Source organism: Euleptes europaea, chromosome 6 (genome assembly GCF_029931775.1).
Source record: "Euleptes europaea isolate rEulEur1 chromosome 6, rEulEur1.hap1, whole genome shotgun sequence".
Lineage (NCBI taxonomy): Eukaryota > Metazoa > Chordata > Lepidosauria > Squamata > Sphaerodactylidae > Euleptes > Euleptes europaea.
Window position 1 is genome coordinate 54895718 of NC_079317.1, and position 23344 is coordinate 54919061.

The 23344-nt window shown below is 40.4% G+C and overlaps 1 protein-coding gene across 3 annotated transcripts in view; it reads right to left on the reverse strand.

The window, feature by feature from the left end:
* SIPA1L1 (signal induced proliferation associated 1 like 1) overlaps positions 1-23344 on the reverse strand; it is a 58984-nt gene that overhangs the window by 16055 nt on the left and 19585 nt on the right. Inside the window, exons 9-14 of one of the 3 annotated variants that reach the window (XM_056850784.1) lie at positions 21748-22029; positions 13049-13198; positions 8276-8394; positions 6264-6382; positions 4406-4851; positions 406-642 (exon numbers count right to left, since the gene is read on the reverse strand). In XM_056850784.1, the coding sequence (XP_056706762.1) occupies positions 406-642; positions 4406-4851; positions 6264-6382; positions 8276-8394; positions 13049-13198; positions 21748-22029 (1353 nt within the window). The remainder of the gene's footprint in view (positions 1-405; positions 643-4405; positions 4852-6263; positions 6383-8275; positions 8395-13048; positions 13199-21747; positions 22030-23344) is intronic. The other 2 variants (XM_056850785.1, XM_056850786.1) reach the window with 2 other exon arrangements.

The window sequence follows — 23344 nt, forward strand, 5'->3', positions numbered from 1 at the left end:
ATTCCCTTTTCAAGGTCACTTATGAGCTCATCTCTCAAAGCTTGTACCATACATTTTAAAAGCTGTTAGGAGAAAAATACCAAACACTCTTCATCTGAGTGTTCAGTACTTGGGGCCCATTAAAAAATTCAACCAGAGAAAAAGAGTAATCAAAAGCAGGGAACAACTTGTTTTTAATAAATTCATTAAATAATTGAAATTCAATTATTTGAACACCCTAATCCACTTCAACAGACAATGGCAATCTCTCTATACAATCCTAAGGAGTTTTTACTGCTCTAGTTAGCTTACATCACTTTCACTTAAATTTCTTAAGAACCTTCGCTGAGACTGAAGTAAGCATTTCAGAGGCCTCTTTGTGTTGAAAACTAATCACCCACCACAATAGAATTAAAGTGATCTTACTTTCTTGAATCCATAAACCCCACTGAGTTTATTGTCCCTTCAGGTTTTTTCCATCCAATCAGGTACTTGCTAGTAGCACCCTGGCGTGGGTAGAAAGTCCTAGGGCCACAGGAGGAGGAGGAGGAGGAGAAAGAAGGTGCAAGCTGTGGGGAAGTGGCAGAATGAAGCTCTTCTTTAGGTGAACTTCTGGCACTGGTGAAAACAACTGGGCTGGCAGTGTGTCGGGAACCCATGGTACTGGGAGAGAAGCATAACAGAGAAAATGTGTGACTGACATGTGCATGCTTATATTGTGTGCAATTGATTCCAAATGATTCCAAAGCTTTATTTTGTTATGCAGACTACAAGATTTTGTTAGGTGCAACTTTACTCCTATAGTCTGTAGACTGCAAGCCTGCAGGCAGGATTTTATTTTTTTGACTCTCGCACAATGCCTAGCAATTCTAATAATAAATTCCATTGGCAGTTGCAAGCTAAAGTATTTCCCTATTAACAAAGAAGCATGGATACATTAACCAAAAAACTTCAAATACCAGCAAACCAACCCAACCATAATCATCATTATAATCCAATTTAAAAACAGTGAAAAATTCCTGCATAAACTTAAATAAGTGTTTTTGTGCAAGACTGACACAGTATGCTAAGACATTCCCAAATTCTTGGCATATCTCCATCTTGCTTATAAGAACCCAGACATACAAATCCATCTCATGTTTACATATGGAAGTAACTTGAGGAGAAACTCCTGTGAGTGAAAACTGGACCATGGGAAGCAATACATTGATTATAGTTTACTGTGAAGATTCTTAATTCTTGACCCACAGATTAGTATCCACCTATCAACTTGCTTTGGTGCTCCAAAGTAAAACCAGGTCTAGAAAGTTTTATTGAATTATTCTGAGGTTCTTTTACTGCCCTACAGTAGCATACTCCTACAACTCAACCTCCCTGCTGACTTCTCAGCATTGGAACAGAGAAGGGGAAACCAGTTTTTCCACAAAGTCATAATCTATCAGGGTTGTAATAGCAAGGCTTCACAGTACATCAACTGATCTTACAGAGCTCCACAGTTATCTCACATTTCTTTATTGTTTCAAACTTGTCCATTCTATTTACTGCTTCCTGTGCTTCACTTAAGTAATATTTCTATTCATGTTTTCAATATTCTGAAGAAGTGAGCTGTGGCTCATGAAAACTCATACCCGCCGGAAATTTTGCTAGTCTTTAAGGTGCTACTGGACTCTTGCTCTTTTCTACTACTAGTGACAGACTAACACGGCTAGCCATCGTGATCTGTCTACAAATGATTCAGCAACTAATTTTCCTGTAGGGCCACTTTCAGAAGCAAGGGGGTGGCAGAGCCAACACCTCTTCTTCCACCCCATAAAGTCACCTGCTAGCAAACTGTTTATACAGATACCAATAATGTTTAGATAAGACCATACATTTTAGATTGAAAAAATGGAAGATTGACATTACTAATTTTTTTTTAAATCCGCAGCAATGCTTTTTTTCAGTATCTGATATTCACATATATTCCCTGAATAAATGAAGGGCTCAGTGTACTTGCACAATCACTGGGAGAGAGTTTGACACAGGGAGTTGGGAGGGAAAAGTAAACCTCTGCTAGAAATACCAGATAATATAATTTTACAATCCTTTCACTGATTCTCAGGTTCAAGTTCTCTTATATACTCAGCAACACACAGTTTAGATCACCAACTTCTTCACCCTCATTTGGAATCCAACTGAAGTCAATGACTCTGAAATGAAGTGAAAGGAGCCAAAGGCCTCTAGAGCCCTGAGCTCATTGCACTTCCTCCACAATGGATTTTGCCAGTATTGTATGTCTGTGGGAGTAGCAGCACCATCAGATAGGGTCCAAGCCACGGCACTGGAGAAGCAACGGGGGCTAAAAACTTCATCCAGTTCTAAATTACTTTTTGGATATTCACCAAATTATGTGTTTATTATGAGCAAGTATTGTTTAGTCACCTGCCCACTCAGCTTGCGTTTTGTTCACCAGTTCCAGTCAGCACACTCAAAAAATTCAACAAAGGTTCTGCCTGTGTAGAAAAGTTCACATACATTCAACTGCACAAAAACTGTGCATACGTGTCTGCATAGTGCTGTATCTGATCTGCTGATGCCACCTCCTCATTTGTTTATTGCATTATTTAAATGCATTAAAAATATTAGCATTCCACACTTAGTGATTTACAGGTGTGGGGAGGGGTCTCCTGATGCTCCTTTCCGCTGACTGACTTGTTGATCATTAACAGCAAAGTCAGGCAAGCTGCAATTCTTCCCCCATGTGCACAACATTTTTGTTGTTAAAACTTATTTGACTGACAAAAAAGGTGTCTTGGAATTGTTAGGCTTTTTTTACTGTGTTTTTGACCCATTACATTTGCATGACCTGCAGCTTGAAACAGAAAAGACAGGCAAACTGTTTTAGATAAGGAATATGCATGCACACTCTCTCACTGCCTTATAGCAGCTGTTGTCTTTTTTTTCTTTTTAAGGAAATACCTATTACTCCACTGCTAATCATGTAACTTTTGCCCTGCTTCATGATAAAAATCTACTCGGATTGGCTGCCTTCACATGTTTATAACCCTGTAGCATATGAAGAAGAAGAAGATTTGGTTTTTATACCCCAATTTTCTCTACCTTTAAGGAGTCTCAAACTGGCTTACAATTGCCTTCCCTTCCTCTCCCCACAGCAGACACCTTGTGAGGTAGGTGAAGCTAAGAGAGTTTGGAGAGAACTGTGACTAGCACAAGGTCACCCAGCTGGCTTCATGTAGAGGAGCGGGGAACAAACCCAGTTCACAAGATTAGAATCTGCCGCTCATGTGGAGGAGCAGGGAAACAATCCCGGTTCTTCAGATTAGAGTCCACCACTCTTAACCACTACACCACACTGGTGTACAATTTAGGTACAATTCTGATACAATTTAAATATCAGAGCTGGAGAAATAGCTACAAGCCTTGACCAAGGCTTCTTGATATGGTATTTGATTCAAAATTGGAATAAAATCATCTGCAAACCAGAGGTGTGTATAAATGGTTCAATCATGGTAACTTTGAACATCAAACTTGTTCGACATTGTAAGTATCTCTATGATTATTTTTGAACTAAATGCAGGGGACTGTATCCACCCATCACTATTATGTACTGTAAAATGATATACTTGGTAATTATTGCTAGTATTCTAAAGATACAAATACTCCAAGGAGCTATTGTTTATTTTTGCAACTTCAGTGTTTTCAAATGTACATTCCCCCCACCATCTCTAGTTCATAATTTTTGGCTGAAATTAAATAGAAATCGGAATACAAAATGTTCATGAGAAATGCTGAGGACATAGGAAAACCTAAAATGAGAAGCAATCAAGATATGCACCTGCTCATCTTGAGTGACTCAGACAAACTCTGAGCTCATCTCTCTCACTTGCTGATCATTGTAATTAGCCATGGTATGTTTTACCACCTTTTTTAAAGCCATGCCCAAAATCATTGGACCAACAAGTCCAAAACAGTATATGAAATTCCAGCATTCTGTAGACTTCTCTTATCCAGGTCTTTTACTTGGATACAAATTAAACTACACTAATCATAACTATGGCTAATACTAATCACTATGGCTAATTCTAATTGGGGAAGAAGCATGAAGGAAACTCAAATGGCAGAATGGAGGAAACATGTACTTCTTCAGCCTGCTTCCCAATCCTGAACCCATAGCCTGGTGTGTTGTGTATCCACCATAACAATATTGTGTACTGCTGCTATGTTCTGATCCAGAAAGACACCTGCACACTACTGAATCTTCTGCAATGAGATCTCCATCCACAGAAGAAAATATGTGTTCGTTTTCAGGCTCTCGGTCTCCTTTGAAATGTTGGCCTACCAAGCAAAGTGGGTACATTATTCTTCCACTCTTCACACTTGATAGGCTACAGAAAGGGGAAAAAACATAAATGTTAAAGAAAATTACCTGGCATGGGAAACAGCATCACTAAGGCTAAAAACACTGTTCTCTCTTGTTAAAGGATTAGAGGCTGGTTGACTTTTGGTATGAATATCCAAGCTTAATGAAGATTCAGTCTTCCTGTCCATCATATGGCTCTCTTTTTCTAAAGTCCGGTCTGAAATGGAGACTACTTCACTAGAACTGTGCCATAACGGTGATACTTTTTCTTTTACGAGTCCCGATCGAGGAGATGTTGCCGAGTTGCCTAATGAGGCTGAGCTGCCGTGGCTTGGACCATACGAGGTGGTATCAATGCCACTGTCAGCAGAAGTGCCTTGAAGATAATTGTAGCTGTTCATCTCTGACTCAGTCCTATCTCCACTGTCATACCACTTTTCATCACTGTGCACACTAGAGGCGTTGCTGGACAGCGTGTTACTGCTCGAATGGCTGGAGTAGTGGCTCTCTGACTGCAAAAAAAGGAGGGGGGAATCAAAACCAACACTTTGGAGAGGAAGCAAAGAAGAAGAAGAGTTGGTTTTTATATGATGACTTTCTCTACCATTTAAGGAAGAATCAAACCAGCTTACAATCACCTTCCCTTCCCCTCCCCGCAATGGACACCCTGTGAGGTAGGTGAGGCTGAGAGAGTTGTGACTAGCCCAAGGTCACCCAGCTGGCTTCATGTGTAGGAGTGGGGAAACCAACCCGGTTCACCGGATTAGCCTCCACCGCTCATGTGGAGGAGTGGGGAATCAAACCTGGTTCTCCAGATCAGTCTCTGCCGCTCCAAACCTTTGCTCTTAACCACTACACCACGCTGGGGCAACTGTATATTACATGAAGGTTCTCCTCAGGGTAAATTGCCCAAGCTGCTAAAAGGTCTGCTCTGGATGTTACAAGCCAGGGGGCATAACAGAAAGCACGAGCCACTTGCCCTCCTGTTCCCTGCACCCTGAACACTGGTAGTCATTGTAATATTAGGCTCCCTTCCTACGCTGAGGGGGTAGCACAGCTACTAGACATTGATGCCTGGCCATCAAAGAAGATAATTAATACTCCATAAGTAAGAATACATACTGAAAAAGATACGCATAAAATTTAATGTTCTCAGATGTCTGTAATAATTGCATTTGTAACAGATATTGAAGAAAAACTTAAATAAGTTACATTGTTATGATTTATAGTATCAAACAACGACAGCCTTCACAGTTTCAGTGGTTTAGGAGAAATTTAAGTTCTCAGACTGGCTCTTTCCTTTTTAAAAAACAGACAGTGCCTCAATCTGTGTACATTGTTAGGAGAGTAGATTCTGCACTCTTCATTCAAGAACGTGGCCTCACTACGCAATTCTGAAATTACCAGAAGGGATTAGGATTTGACCTGCATAAACAAACATTTAACAAAATATTTAAAATGTCAAGAAAGGAAATAAGGCAATGGAATGAGAAAATATGAGGTTATTAATAAAACCCTGAGGGCAAACATGGCAATTAACTCCATCTGACTTTTCACGTTTGCCTTGTAAAAAATGTTGGTAAGGCAACAAATCTTCCATATGGGATGTGAAATTAGTGAGAGACATCTAAACAGGAATCTTATTTCTGGAATAATCAAAGTTCCCACAAATGTGTCCCATCATAAAGCACTGAACCAAGACTCTGCTTTTAAGTTAGCAGCAAAATGTTTCTATTAATACATTTTATAGCAAATCTGCTTTTCAGCTTTTAGTTGGCTCTGCCACCTCTTCTGTATGCTGGCAATGAAGCATAGTTCAGGAGAAAACAGAGGCTTAAAAAGGATATTTAACATCTGAAGAACTTCTGAAAAAGAAAAACATTTAAAAAAATGAATAAAACAACCATTCCGAATGATAACTTACATGGCTCTGTTTGTTCGGAGACAAGTGTACGACTGGATCCTGCCTCATCAGTCTTCCGGTGGGGCTCTCTCTGAAGGATGGCAACACCTTTGATACTGCAGGGAGATGGCATGCTGGTTCTGAAATATATCCCACAAGACAGTGTTTGCCACCAAAAAGCTCCCGTTTTCTACTGACTGGTGCTAAAATACTGTTGACAAACTGTTTTCGGACAGGTTAAGAATCTGAACCAGAGCGTGTCATCTCTTCATCTAGGAGACTAATCTACTTGGACCTGCTGCTGTGTGTCCAAAGCTGAAGAATCCTAGCTATTTCGAACAATGTTTGAACACGGTTATTAGAACCAACAATTCCATTTTCTGAGAGGGAAAATACTTATTTTCTCTAACTTGATAGGAGGGCATTTTACTTTCCACGGCAGAACCTTATGGCAGCGATGCTCACTGCCAACATCAATACACAGAGAATCTGGAAAAGCAATTCTGAAAGAGATGAACTTTACACGTGTTGTTACCATCTCAACAGTATAAAAACATATACAGTTAAAGTATTCTGCAACAATGGGAACTACAGATCAGTACAACCACAGGTCCCCCCCTCCCCTGTTAGATACGGGGGTGGGGAAATGGCCAGATGGCTTTAATAATAAGGCACAGCTCACTGATGATGCTGTGAAGTTACTAGAACAAACTGGATCTTCAGAATTGGAGGGTTGTATTTCACTTCTGAACGCATAAAGAATTCACTGCATACTTACATCTGTGTTCAAACCTATCTTATTTACTCAGGAGCAAGCTGCTTGATGGCAAAAATGATAGCAACAGCATCTTTAGAAGTATCCTTTTCTAACATTCAGCTAAGCAGGATGGAGTAAGCCTTTTCTTTCCCAGCTCCCACCTCCAGTGTTATTGTCATTTATTGGTACGTGGGATGACAGGAACAAGCTCATCCCAGAAAACTACAAAATGTTTTTGCTTCGGCTCTGGACTGGCCTTCCAAGCTTTTAGGAATGGCCTGGTTCAGGTTTGTCCTAATTCCTGATCTTGTCAATTGTGACACCTTAGAACACCCAATACACCAAGTCTCCAGCTCCTGTTTTCTTCTTGGCCTGTATTCTCTCAGAGTCGTACAGAATGCTACATGACCACTTAACTATGTGAAATTATGATGCAACGGATTTTCCTAACCCAACTCACAGCACACAGTCTTGAGTGTATTGCCCAACAGAACATCTGGCTCTTGATGCTGGCGTAATTGATTAAGCTAGTCACAATGTGTCAGTGGTGTTGCTGAGATGAAATCATGGCAGAAATCTTAATGGTATCTACTAATATCAGGTCACTGCTTCAGTGTACAGCAATTGCAAATAAAGAAAAAAAAAGTCATATGTGCTGAAACTTAACAATGCAAATCTTCAGCACCCAGCTGATTAACGTGAACAATTCTTTCAACCAACCCCTTCATCACAATGTGCCGTGAAAATATACTCACGGAGGAAAGTGACCCTAACCTAACTATAGACTTGACACACTTTATTGGCAGTTTCAAAATTTGTATATGGGTGTTTTGGGGATTTTTTTTTACAGTGTCAGTGATCAAAGTGCCTGCTTGCATGTATAGGCGGCTGTTTCAATGGGGGGGGGGGGCACTATGACGAGAACTATAGACTAAGTGAAAATTACATTAAACTGACACAGCACTAAAAGGAGGCAAGGCAAACCAAAGGTAAGGCCTAATAATAAGCATACCTGTGTAACAAGCTTCTTAAAGGTGCCCCAGAGACTGGGTGACTATACCTGATGTATTCTCAGAGAATTTTATTTCTATCTCACATCATGCTTACAGGGCTCCAAGGACACAGCACAGTCTCCAACATGTAATAATTCACTCTGATTAACCAGGGGTAACATTCAAACACCACAGAATTGCCGCTTTTAAGAAGCAGAAGAATAGCTTGCCAAAGTCACCTTGTTGTGAACACTATTTAATTTCTGCAGGAAGCAATTACTTACCCATCTGGTCAGCAATACTATCCTCACTTCTCTGCCAACTGGGCGTGGATTTACCACTGCCACTAGTATCTGTGTTCTGTCTGTCAATAGAGGCAGGAGATCTACGGCTCATTCCAAATCTGCAGAAAATACAGTCACTCTTAAATTCTGTGCACGGAAAAAAGCTGTTTCAGGAAATATTTCATTATATCAATCCTAGTGGGACAGCTATGTTATTTTGCTAAAACAAAACAAATAAATAAATCCATGGATGAGAGCCCCCTTCATTAGACAATGAATGAGTCTTCACAGACAGGCAGACATAATGCAGGTATGAGGTTATGTGGGAGGATGCTGTAAATAGCAATGTCAAAGGGCCAATAAATGCAGAAAATACAAATGTAATGACTTTTAGCCTTAGAGCAAATACCAACAACAAAGTAGGGTGTTTCTATCATATCCTCTCAACAAAAAATTGTTCCAAGACAGGAATTGGCTAATAATCCTGTCAGTAGACCAGTGAAACATGAATATACTACATGAGGTGCATACATAGTAGCCTTTTTTTTTAAAACATTACTTGTATTGATATTTGCACAGGCTAGTGACACTATCTGCACAGGCTCTCACTAACAGAACACCATGGGGTCAAAGACTTGTTTACCAGATCTTGCCTTCTAATTTGATTGATTTTTTTTGGGGGGGATACAGGGCAAGAAGAGTACTTAGATGACTCTACCTTCCACTTAGGCCAGCGACAGTCCTCAGCCAAGTTAATGACAAGTGGGGGTGATCTCTAACCTGTAGTATTATTTAAAAACAGGAACTGTAAGGAACCTGAGCACAGGGATCCGAGCACGATGTACCTGGGCTCCAAAGACTACAGTGAATTACACAGTCCAGGATGTTCAAAAGAAAACTACTGTGGCATTTATTCTCTTGTACCCTCATATTATTGCCCACCACATAGTTAACCTTTTAAAAGATGGATCAGCTAAAATGTTTTCGAATAATGAAATTTCTGAAAGCTGTTTTATGTCAAGGACTGTGGAGAATATACAGGAGATGTCTCAAGATTACTCTACCCAAGGGGGCAGCTAAACTTTCTGGAATATAGCCCATGAAAAAATTAGTTATTTTGGAAACAAAAACCTCTTTAACACATCCATGTGTGCATACTTGGTCTCAGTCATCTCAGTCACATTACCCCCAGTTTTGTCTTTTCATCTTAACACTTTTTCGAGAAGAACACATTTGATCTTCAACAGCTTGTTACTAAAATTCCTTCGGGAAAATGCTGTTCATGCGTGAATTTCTCCTCTCTGCTTTAGTCACTCCACAACTATTTTCAATGTTTTTGATTGCCACTTGTAAGAAACAATTGCACTCTAATTCCCTGCGTTCCAGCAATTTAAAAATGTGTACAATTTTATAGCCACTAGATTTCAATTACTTAAGCCATTCAGATCCGTTGGTTGCAATCAAATTTATCATTCATTTAAACATTTGTATAATCTCTTGTGGTTCACTGGTTATTAGCCATGGCTGGGTACAAGATGAAGGTGTGTCGACAGAAGCTGAATACAGAGAATGCCGAGATAATGGAGATTGGTATGCCTGGTGATCCGGGATAGAAATATTAACTACCATGGTCTCCCTACTGCTGAAGTTTGCAAGTTTGTGGGGCACTTGGAACTTCAGGTCACATATCTAAACATTTAAGAAAAATGCTATGAAACTTTTGGATTCAGACATTATAGCTGTCATGTGGATTCATAATTTTGAAAATGCATTACTTATATGGGTTATTATTCAAAATCTGAGTGGACAAAGAGCATGGTGGGCAGCTGCTGCAATCTCAGACTGCCTCCTTATTTTCAACTAGTGTCTCCAAGAACAGCCAAGAATTATCTGATGGTATTTTTGACAACGTGATATACAAAGGAGCAAAGGCATACAGGGCCACTGCCAATGTAATATTTTGCATGCATGCTATTTTTTGGGATGGTGTATATGTGTGTGTGTGTGTATATATATAAAATGTTTGTTTTGTTTTTTTTCCCTTCTGTTTTTTGTCAAGTATGTTCTTTTGTTTTCTGTATGTCTATGTTTATGTATTGAAATAAAAAAAATTCTAATTAAAAAAACCCCAGCGTAAGACACCAAGTAGCTTCAAAGGAGTTCTTATAGAACAGTTATCAGGCTAGAATCATGAAAATGCTGTTCGGTGATCAACTCCTTAATTGAAAGCCTGTGTAAAAAAGATATTTTTTGGGATGGTGGTGATTCTTATTGTGATGAACACAGGGAGAAAAACTGACAAATGCATTCATTTTTCAAAGATAATTCCATAAGCTGGATCTTGGTTCAATTGATTTGTTGAAAAGGTTATGTTTGAGCAACTCTGTAGATGAGCAATAGAAGATACATTTCAGAGAAACATTTTCCACACACATTCATCCATGGGAATCATCTTAAAAGCCATCTCATAGAGAAAAAGTATTATCAGAACTGGCTTGCATAAAGAGAGACAATTTTTAAATTATTGAATTTTACAATACTTTCTTCCTTCAAGCTTGGGGACAGACTGAGCTATGATTGTTAATTTCTATATGTGATTGTTTCACCAGCAGCACAGAAATCAGTCAAGCAAAGTGTTGTCTTTTGATTAACATGACAATTTGATTGAATTCAGCTATTTTTCGTGACTCTCTAATCAACTATGGAAACAATGTAAGTAGTGTAGTGGTTAAGAGCAAGTGGTTAAGAGCAGCGCATTCTAATCTGGAGAACAGGTTCGATTCCCCACTCTACATGAAGCCTGCTGGGTGACTTTAGGCCAGTCACAGTTCTCTCAGAACTCTCTCAGCCCCATGTACCTGTTGTGAGGGGGGAGGGGATTGTGATAGTAAACCGCTTTGAGACTCCTTATGGAAGAGAAAACGTGGGGTATAAAAACCAACTCTTTTCAATAAAATGGCTATTTTGGACATACTGGTTTAAAGATTGTTTTAAACAAATATCTGCAGTAGAACAGGACTTCTGTTTACATGAGAGGGGAATTTTTGGCCAGTGTCTCTTTTTTGTCTCATACTGTTCCCCCATGTGACCCCTGAACTGCAGAAGCTTCAATTCTGGGGAACGGAGTGGACTGCAGATAGAAAGAAATGGCAGGAAAGATACAAAGCTCCACTCAAAATCCTTTGGGTTCAATCCATTGTCTGCTTTAATTGCTTAAATGTTTTAATATTGTTTAAATTATCGTGTTTGAAATGGGGGCAGAGCTGATGTTTGTCAGCTTCCAAACCCCTTTCGCCTCAGGAATGCCCCCTGTGGTATGGCTATGCCACTTTTTTGGTAGTGCAGCCCCCCTTTTTTCAATGGGGCATTCCCCCCTTTTTCCTTTTTTTGTGTAAAATACTTTGCTCTAACCCCCCTCAGGAATGGGCTGTAATTCCCAATTGAAGAGCTCAGAGATAAACCTCTAGAGAATGCTGTCAGCAATGCTGCCAATATGGCAGTCATAAGAAACTGAGCGTGAAAGGTTCTTGACCCCAGAGGTAAAAAAGAGGCCTCTTTACCCAATGAAGGGAAGGAGTGCCGGGTCTATCACTAGAGTTCTAGAATCTACCAGATGTTCTGTACAGATGCAAACCTAATTGTGAGACTGCGTGGGAAGAGGAGGAGAGGGGAGAGAGGGAGATATCTATCTATCTAGCTTAGTGGGAAGGCTGCCAGCAGATGGTCAGCACTGCATTAAAGCTGTTCTAGCCCCTCTAATATCAGTACAATTTTGCACCAGCAATAAACAACAGTGAGGAAAAAGGGGGCTGTACTTTTTGGAGATAACAGTACTGTCACCTGATACAGTTTTTCCCCTTAAGTGCCATAGGAGCACAACTGAGCAATCTCACAGCCATGAAAAATGGGCTCCAGTAACCACCCTAACATGAACCTTAGGGAAGTTATTGCAGTGCTTTTGCCAAAGTCTCTAAATGGGAAGATTGCACAAGCGTGCTCCTATGGCATCTAGGGGGAAAAACTCTCTCAATGTCTGTATAGATTTCAAACTGATTTATGCGGGGGGGGGGGGGAGATGCAATGGGATATTAAAAGACCAGACCTGCAACTGCCTCTTTTCTACCTACTCCTTCCTAGCTATACTGAGAAGAGAGGAGGCAGTACGAGGAAGCTTGCTTACTCAGCATCTCCACCGCATCAATTAGTGTTGAGAAAGAAATGGGTTGGGAAGGCTGCAGTCTGGTGAACTAGTGACACCTCATCAATTCTGGGTTAAACATAAAAATGCACTGGAGAATATAGGCACTATGGTGGGCACTGAAGTCAATTGAGCTACGGAACTTTAACTGATTAATTGGTTTAATCAATCAACAACACTGCAGCCCCAGTATGCAGGCAGGTATCTGAAGCAGTATTCAAATGCTAGCAAGCTTGGAGAAGTCATACAGCCACATTCCAGCTGAGGTTGACAGGATGCCAATTTAATCGTAGCGGCACAAGACCTCGGATGCCAATTTAATTGTAGCAGCACAAGACTCAGCCTGCACCACGATACCTGAGGACTGGGAAGTAGTTACATAGGTGTGTGTGGCAGGAGTAACTATTTAAATGTGATAAGGTATGCTTTTTATTTCAGTTCTAAGAAATGATTTCCTGCACGATCACTCGACTATTCAATTTAAGGGTCTAAGTAAGAATTAACTTCATTTCTCCATTCTCCCCAAAGCAGTACTCAAAAAACAAGCTTGAAGAAAGAAACACGAGCGGGCCTACCCTTCAGGCATAGATTTTTGCCTGTAGGTGCCTCCACCAGAGCCAGTTTCACTAGAGGATGACAAGTTGCTGGGGGAGTTACGGCACTGCTGTGATCTCGCTAAGGCCATGGATGACACCGTGACGTAGACGTCGGAGCCGGGAGACAATCTGTTCAACACAAACAAACACCCCAGATTCCATGTTATTAAAGGAATTACCACAGCGCAAAGCCTAATAAGACAATACCACCATTACGGGAACTGCCACATCAGCAGCAGTACATGAAGCCAGTAAAAAATGAAGCCAGCTGGAGGGCAGTATGTATTTTCCACTATTAATCGAATTCCTATGGAATGCAGGAGAAAGATGGGGGAGGGCAAGGCAGGGAGGGTTTTTTTTCCAGGGGCTGCCAAAAATAAACTTGCTGAATTGCTCTTGCTGTTTGCAAGCAAGGAATATTAAACACACACCATATTTCATCTAAATTCCAAAGAAAAGAAATGATTTATTACATACATTTCAAAACAAGACATAGCAGAGGGATTTAAAAATTCAGAGCTGATCCCCAAAGCTCCCTACCCACTTTCACTTTATAAAAGCTGGCATTTTAGAGCTGGCACGTTTCACAGGATAGGTAAAAATATGACGTAAAACAGTCACAAATGTGAAGTCCATATATTACAGGAATATTTCATTTTTAATAGCTCTTAAGATAGTATGCCCACGCATTTTGTTCAAAATGTGAACTGGATTGTATACGCTACAGCTTATGGGCCTGTTCACACAATCAACATTTCGAAAAGAATACACCCAACTCCAAACTTTACTTCAGTCACAGGTGGTAATGTGGTCAATAGCTCTAACAACATGAGGGGCTTTATCCACTTCTCTTTCTTCCCAAGGCAACTAACTAAACAAACTAGAATATTCATATAGTGAACTATTTCCCAGGTCTGTGGGGCTGAATATTCATGAACATTTTACTCAAATAGAAAACAAGAAAATTTATATTCTGATCCTCAGAGGCACACAGTCAAACCCTATGATTTTTCTTTAGTCTACTGCGCTTAATTGAACTACTCCATTTCCTGAAGTAAGCAAAAGTCTGAAAATGTTTGCTTGCGATGGAAACAAGCTAGAAATTTGGGGAGAAAGTCCATACAGATTAGCAATTCACATTTCCCCCAAGCAACAGTCTAAAATACAAAAAAGGAATTTCACAGTGCAATTCTAACGAGAGCTTCATTTCAATGGTCTTAGACTGGAGAAACTCTCTTTAGGATTGCACTGTAAAAGTGAGAGTGGTGCATATATGTATACATTACCACACAGAATCTACCAAGCCAATATCTATTGTGACATTTTCTTGTATCATGGTGGACTGTGGTAAGGACTGATTATTACATAATTCTCTAATGATGATATGCTTTTTATTTCGGTTCTAAGAAATGACTTCCTGTAAGATCACGTGTCATTTTTGTGGGAATACGGCATTACAGGAATACTGCTCCACTGGTTAGAATTAGAAATAGGTAAGTTCTGTTGGATCTGACCTGAAGTGATATTAGTGTTTGCTGGATTATTGTGCCATTTAGCTTCCTATTCGACAGACCACAACGTTTCAAGTCAATCCACTGAACCTTGTTGTTACTGCTTGGCCATGTATCTTCCATGACTGCTGTCTTTACGGTGTCTGATGGATAACCGTGTCTTGTTCTTACATGTCTCACTAATGTGGTTGCTTGAAACTGGATGTAAAGACCCTTGCAAATGTATTTACAAAGGGATCCTGCCAAGGTACAAAAGCAGCAATGGTCCCAGTGGCTGCACCGTTTCCCTAAGATATTTAATCTTCCCAGTCTCTGCAGTAGGATGAAATCATCTGTTTGGATGTTCAGCTGTATCCTCAATAAGATTATACAGCAACCAGTTTGTTTTTATCACTGTCTAGATTAGGAATGTAAATAAATGCACAGAATGTATGTGTGTGATTTTGCCATCAAGTCACAGCTGACTTATGATGTCCCTGTAGGGTTTTCAAGGCAAGAGATGTTCAGAGGTGGTTTGCAATTGCCTGCAATTGCCTGCCTCAGAGGTGGTTTGCAATTGTTATGCCCCTGGTATTCCTTGGAAGTCTCCTATCCAAGCACCTGTCAGGGTTGAGGCTGAGAGTGTGTGACTGGCCCAAGGTTACCCAGAAAGTTTCTATGGGAGAGTGAGGATTTGAACCTGGGTTTCCCAAATCCTAGTCCAACACCTTAATCACTACACAGATGGACTTACAAACATGAGAAATAATCTTTAAAATGTCAAATTCTTAAAACAATGGTTGAAAAGCAGCTGCTCCGGGCCTTGAAGAATTAAAATGAGGTAGAGGATATTTGGCATTATGTTTTTAACTTGAGGCATTTCCTAATGAACAGTTTTGTTCTCCCCTTCCTACATGACTCAGTATAAAAGTCTTTCCCCCCAAAGTGGCTTCTAGTTATGTTACACAATGTACTGGACTTGTTTAAAACAAGGATTTGCAGCTGCAGGTGACCCCCCGCCCCAGCCCTAAGGTTTAATTCAAATAACTCCTGCAACCACACAGCAATAGGCTCTCTTTTCAATATAATGGATGAACTCAGGAACGTAAGAACTAACAGGATCTCTGGCCATGTGCAATGTACCTGCCAACTCACTGAATAACTATTTAAGAACAAGGAGACCAGGAAAAGTATGGTAATCAACTGCATACCAAAGCAATGCGTCTGGCTCCTTCCACGACAAGATAGAAACAGTTCCTTTTTCAAAGACAAAAAATAATTTTCTAGCCTTCCTTCACATAACTTTTCTCAATAAATCCTCAGTTGTTCATTCTAGGAACAGAAGAAGGCAAATAGAAGAGAATGCTGACTGTGTCACTGTGGTTGATGAATGGGTTCAAACAACCACAGAGTTTGTAAAACAAGCAGGAGGCTTCTAGGTGTAAACAGAAAGAATTTACTGCTCACTGCCCATGTAAATTTTTTTGCTTAATGTTTAAAGGGCCAAACTCAGAATAGAGATGGGGGACTCCCTCACCCTCAATCTCAAAAGGACTAAGCAATTTACTTTGGGGGGGGGGGGGGAATCTGATTTCCCCAAGAATTTTCCATTTCTAATTTCTAGTAAGAGAGACAGTGTGACGCAGTAGTTAAAGTGTTGGATTCAGATCTGGGAGACCTAAATTCAAATCCCCACTCTGCCATGGAAGCTTGCTGGGTGACACATACTCTCAGCTTAACCTACCCCACACACTTTTTTTGTGAGGATAAAATGGAGGAGAGAAGAATGTAATTTGCTTTGGGACCCCATTGGGGAGAAATTAAATAAATTAATAACACTAATAATAATAAAGCCCACAACAGCAGCACCTGCACCACAGAGATTATGCAAATCAGGGGCTTTAAGGTAGCATCTGCCTGCCTGGGAGCAATTCCTCCTTATTAGCCCCAGATGACAGCATATGTTTAAGGCTGCTGAAAGAATACTTGCTTCAAAATGCGTGGATGCCTCAATCAGGTTTGAGAGGTGGAAACTTCTTTACAAATAACCACAGATTGATTATAGACTAACTATATAAATGAGAACAATTCTGACTGAAAGGGAAGTGTTCAGGGTTGTCAACACTTAAAATAAAGTTTCAGTACACGTGTTAGATCCAGGGGTAAAACTTTTATACATCTGGAGGCAGAGGCCACAAGTGTTTATTTATCTATTGTGTGTAGCTACTACATGTGCTTATTTGTCTCCTGTTACCAGCAATGCTATCATCGAAGATCACAATAAAATTTAAACTACGAATCTATTACAAGAGACAATCTGACATGCGGAATGGACTCAAGAAAATGAGCCAAGCCACACGTGGGCTAGGAAAAATGCATGTGGACACCACATAAGATCACAACAGGAACGGGCAACGAGACCCAGGGCAACAAGACTCTGCCTTGAAGTTCACTCCCACTCCCTTTTCAGAAGCCTCCTGTGATCTGACCATTGTTGACTGTTTCTCTCACTGCCCCAGCAGGGAGGTTCATGACTTGGAAAACAGCCAAGCGCAGTGTGTAGCCGTTTCTGACGTTGTGTGCATGGGATGAGGCAATATGCAGATTTCTGGTTATTTGTGGTCAAGAGTAAAAAGGAATTCCTGGGCCATATTTTTCTGGCTGATGCAACCCTGGAAATAATGTTTCTGCCACTTTGCTCAAGTCAATATTTTTGGTTTAAGTGAAGAGATTATTATTACCAGATGACTGTTTTTGTAGTTAATCTCCCAAATATTTTGCCTGGTAGGCATTAAGAGCGGGCTGCCTGGCTGCGGAAAAGAAACTTTCATAAAATTCCACATCATCTTGATGCAGTTTCACAGCGGCAAAATTATGACTTTGAGATGTTGTCACGCTGAACTGGAAAGTCTGAATAATTAATTAGTTTACACTCTGCATTTTCACTGAAGGTATTATGGCACATTTACAGGTTTTACACTTACAAGGCTGCATTTATAATAAAAATGTATCTTAACTAAAATATTTTATTTTGAAATTCCTGTTAAGGGTTTCTAGCATAGTTTTTTGGGGGGCTATTTCTCTGCATGGATTCTATTTAAATATGCATTTTGGTTATTGCTTCTGAGCCCAGGGGGGGATATGCCCCCCCGATCCCCTCCCTCGCCATGAAGTAATCTTGAATGGATTTCACTACAATTCCGTCTTTGCTTTATTTGCTATAACAGTTAGGAAAGGAATCAGATAACTTCACAAGCAATAATGGAATATCTAAAGCAGGGGTTTCAAACATAAGGCCCGGGGGCTGGATCTGGCCCCCTGAGAGCTCTTATCTGGGCTGTGAGCCAGCTGAGGCAGCCACCACCACCACCCCGGTCCCAATCTGGGCTGGTGAGGCATGTCCCGGCCTGACCAAAAGACATTTATGTAGGGTTGACAACTTGCAGGTACTAGCTGGAGATCTCCTGCTATTACAACTGATGTCCAGCCGGTAGAGATCAGTTCACCTAGAGAAAATGGCTGCTTTGGCAATTGGACTCTATGGCACTGAAGTCCCTCCCCAACCCTGCCCTCCTCAGGCTCTGCCCCAAATATCTCCAGGTATTTCCTAACCCAGAGCTGGCAACCCTACATTTATGTCATATCTGGTCCCTGTAACAAATGAGTTTGGCACCCTTGATCTAAAGTGTAGTGATAATGCCTAAGGAAGAGTTTACCAATGTAGTACTTTTATATCCCAACTCCAGTACAGCATCATGCTGTATTACAAATGGGAAGCAATATTCACCTGTCACAGCAAAAACAAAACAGGGTTCTTGTGGCACCTTTAACCTACTTTTAGACTAGCATAAACTTTCATGGACTATAGCCCACTTCAACAACAGTCTGCCAACTAAGGAACCAATTAATGCACCTGATGATGTGGGCTCTAGTCAACGAAGGCTTTTCCTAGCATAAAAAAATGTGGCAGTCAAATGACTCCAACTTGTTTTTCTCAGGTTTGTTTTCTCAGGTTTGTTATGACAATCTACCTACAAACAATCAGCAAATAACAACTATAGATATTGTCGAAGGCTTTCACGGTCAGAGTTCATTGGTTCTTGTAAGTTGTCCAGGCTGTGTGACCGTGGTCTTGGTATTTTCTTTCCTGACGTTTCACCAGCGGCTGTGGCAGGCATCTTCAGAGGACCTCCTCTGAAGATGCCTGCCACAACTGCTGGCGAAACGTCAGGAAAGAAAATACCAAGACCACGGTCACACAGCCCGGATAACCTACAAGAACCAACAACTACAGACTTTCAACATTCCTAACACACTTGGAAGGACTAGGAAAAAGATGAAACTCTAGGCCATCCCAGTTCTTCGGAATACCCCCTCCACGTGGTCTGCCAGCCTATACATATTATCTGACAACTCCTCGTCTCTGTAGAGCTTTTTGCTTGGCTAGATTGAATGCTAACCCTTCTATGGTAATGCAGGGCAGAATTCTGAATATACCATACTCAGACAGGATCTGCCCTTGCTCTTCTGGCTCTATTGACTCATTAGCCCATGCCCTTTTGGAATGCCGCTTTTACGAGGAACTTCGATCGCACTATATTTTCCCCCTTTTAATATACAAATCCAATGCCTCTGTGACTGACATAATGCCTTTTTTATTAAGCGACGGGGACCCCAAGACTACATTGTCAGTGGCAAGATTTGTTTCAGTCCTTATATCCCTCCAACACTAGATATATGCTGCTCAAGATCAATTGATCAAGGAGCTTCTAAGGGATAAAAGGAAAGGAAACTCTAGGCCAGCTGAGAAATGCAACTATCCCAATTTCAGAAGAACAGTTCAGAAACCAGCATAAAAAATGTTTGTCACAGAAAGAATTGACAGACAAATTTTATTTCAGTGATTACTTTCAGCTGTGAACTGTATGTCCTTTGAGTGAGGAGATGGCAGGAAGGACGAAACTGAAGAACATCTAATGACATCAAAGCCGAAGCTCTGCAGAGCTCATTTTGTGAGGATTTTCAGCAGAACGGAGAACAACAGCCAAGTGTTCTCAGGCCTGTTTACAGTTTCAGTGTCAAATGAGCTTCAGTCATAGCTCAGGTCTCTAGGCACAGCTGACTTTGGCAGATGACAGTGTGAAATGGAGGTAAGAGAAACCTGGTCAGAGATCACAAAACAAAGAAAAAGCCAGGGCACAAAAAGACCTGGCCCTTTATGGATCCGTTCATGTAGAAATGCCAACATGTTATCGATAACATCTGCTCTATTCTCTAGCAGTTCTAGGAAAATTAAGAATGATCACACTGACACTTTTTACATGTTAAACTAACCTGTGAATAGAAGAAGGGAAAGCAGAAATGCAACCTCTCTCATAGATTTGATGAATTCTTCCTCTCATCACAACAGAGGAAGAACCATACTCTGATAAAATCTGAAATTCCATCAACACACTCACCATTTCCTTAGAGGACAAAACTTACCCACAGCAAGGTAATACTGACATTGGTTTGGATCTAGTACAAGGAATTTGTGAAGGTGGATCTTCATTACTATCCCATTCTACCAGCGTTCTAACCCACCCCAGGAAATGCTAAATGTCAAGGGGGCTCTGGGGACAAAATGGCACATGACACAGCTTTTCTGAGGGCCCAAGGGCACACTGGGGGAACATATGAAATATCTGCCTCCACAAACTCCTTACGCTGGCAGTTTATAAGATTTGACATATTGTCTCCAACAGCTAGTGAACAACTCAGGAAACATAAGCTCAATTAACTCAGAACTGATCTTGTACTTTAGTCATATCAGCTTTACACTACTGTTGTATTGAGATCTCACTTCCAAATAACTGACTGCTTTTCTTATATTCCTGATATTCGCACCCTCCCCAAATCTTCAACATGTGCAAATCCTCCAAAAAGTCAACATGCACTGATTTCAACACATAAAAAGAATGAACAAATAAGGCTCCAGAGTTCTGTCTGGCAATGTAACCATCTGAGCTGGAGAACTGATTGGCCTAGACTAGAGGAACACATCCCTTCATATTACTACTGGAGTTTGGCTTTTGCCACACTTTCAGTACCTTTTAAGGTTTTTTTCTACATATACATATCTATGAATATCTAATCAGAAATGGTATATGTAACAGAGTATACCATGAGTTGATGTTTTAATATAAGAAAATTCCACTTCTACATATATAAATGCTTTCACTTTGTGTAGCATTTTATTTTACATCTAAAATGGTTTCTGGTAGTGATCAAAACTCATTTTATTGGAGAGGGTTAACCAGTTAGTCTATTGAGGCAAAACCAAAACAAGAGTCTTCTGATCTATTAAAAACTGACAATCTTTTATTACAGCATAAACCTTTGTGGACTAGAGTCTACTTTGTTAGGTACATGTAGAGGGGCCTTTCTAGGCAGGATTGAGTGCGAAAGAGAAAGTGTGAATGTGTGAAGTTGATGAAGAAAAAACCTGCTATCAGCAGGGCCAAATGGCAATGTAATGTGGGACCAGGGCTGCCAACTCCAAGTTGGGAATTTTGTGGAGATTTGGGGGCGGAGCGTAGGGAGGAGAGGGAGAACTCAGGAGGGATGTGATCCCATCGAAACCATCCACCAGAGCTGTCGTTTTCTCCAGGGGAACTGATCCCTATAGTCTGGAGATCAGTCGAAATTCTGGGAAAACCCCAGGCGCCAACCCTATGTGGGATATACAATGTGTAATTGCATAAGATTCAAATGGAAATCCAGAGAAGTACTGAGACCGCTCACAATACCAGAAACTAGCTAAACTAGTTAACACCTTTAATAGTTGAGGAAGCCCAAATCCTTGGGAGATTATATTAAATCTTATTTCATGGTCCTTCAACCAGGTGATTACCATTTTTTTCTTCATAACCTCACATATATGCTTCAGCCTAGTAAAGACCCACTAGACAAAATGGGCTCTAGTACAAAATAACGTATGCTAGAATAAAAACCTGGCTTTAGGTGCCACAGGACACCTGTTCTTTTTTTGTCTGGTTTGGATAATGAATGGGATTTTAATTTTAACTGATTTGATGGCTTTATTTGTGTTGTTTAATAGTTATACAGTAGTTACTTGATTACTTGGATTTCAGAATGCTTTAACCTGGCTCGGAGGAAAGACAAGATGCATACAAATCAATTACTTACCTTCTGCTTTCTAATGGACGCCCATCACTGGAGATACTGCGGGGAATATTGGCTGCTCGTTCTGGAGGAGGCATTTTCCCTTCACCTTTCCCTGAAGCTACCCTAGAGGTAACTGGACTTTGTATCTGTGATGGTATTTGTTGTACATGAGACCCCTGTCCCTTATTAGAATTTCGCAGCCATTTGTTGTTATTTCTGAAGGGGAACTTGAACTCATACGGAACTCCACCATCATTCATTTTGTATTCCATCATTGGCATGCGATGAGTTTCTGAAAAACTTCTGAAAAATAACGACGAAAAAGTAAGACTACTATAACATAAGAAAGGAGCAACCCTTTGTACTGTTATGACAGCAGTGAAGTAGCTTAAACTTTACATTCTGCACATGCACCAGACCAGCTCACAGATTTTAAAAAACTTTCCAGTTGCAATTTTATCTGCAACCCTAAAAATAACAAAAGAGCCTCATGTCACCTTAAAGACTTAACACATTCATCATAGCGTAAGCTTTTGTGGTCATGAGCTTAATTTGTTAGGTGCAGTGAGCAAATCTTAAATCAGTGAGATTTTTATAGAGAGAGGAAGGAATTTTTTTTAGGAACATTAGGTTAAAAGGTCTGGTTTGTGACATTTCAGTGCAAAATTGAGAAGTATACAGAAAGCACAGTGATAATATACAACAATAGCAATTGGTCATAACATAGACTACTTAAGTTTCTTAAGCAATTTACCACCTATAAAGATTGAGAAAATTATCCTATCTGTTAAGGTCTTGGACAATGCAATCAAAACCACTGATAAACTTTAACTCAGGGTGAAACGGCACAGAAGACAAAGGAACGGGCTGTGACTTCACAACTAAAACATACGTATGGGTTCTCTTTAGGATTCAGGAAAGCCAATGGAGAATGACACATGGAAATGATCATGTTTTTCTACCTCATTGTTCTGTCCTGTTAAAAGAATATTTCGGGGCTATTGTTTTATTAGCTCTTGGGCTTTTGCCAAATTATAAGTGAGCAACAATATAATAACAGTTAAGAATGCTTAACTAATTGCAAACTCTTTCTGCCCTTTGAGTAAACTAATCTTAGACCTGAATTTTTCTCAACTTGTGTTAGTACTGGTTGTGGCGAGCACAGGATTTATACCTTCCAGATAACTTATGTACTCTAATCCTTTTTTGCTATGCCAGCCAAGAAGACTTCGCAAGCTGTTCATTCTGTTTCACACACACACAAAGTGACTTAGCAACATTTCCACTTAGCTCCTACAGTTCATAAAAGGCCTCACCTTCAATACTGCTATTGTTAAGGGAACCAACTTTTGATGTAAAGAAACTGAATTGATACAGCTGAATCTTCTGATACAATCAGTCTGTTAACGTACATCCTAACCATTGTGATGTAATGGTCAGAGTAGCGTACCAGGATCTAGGGAACTTGGGGTTCAAATTCCCACTCTGCCACGGACGTTTGTTGGCAACTATGGTCCAGTCATACACTCTCAGCCTAGCCTAGCCTACCTCAGAGGGTTGTTGTTAGGATAAAATGGAGGAAAGGTGAACAATATAAGCAACTCTGAGTCCCTGATGG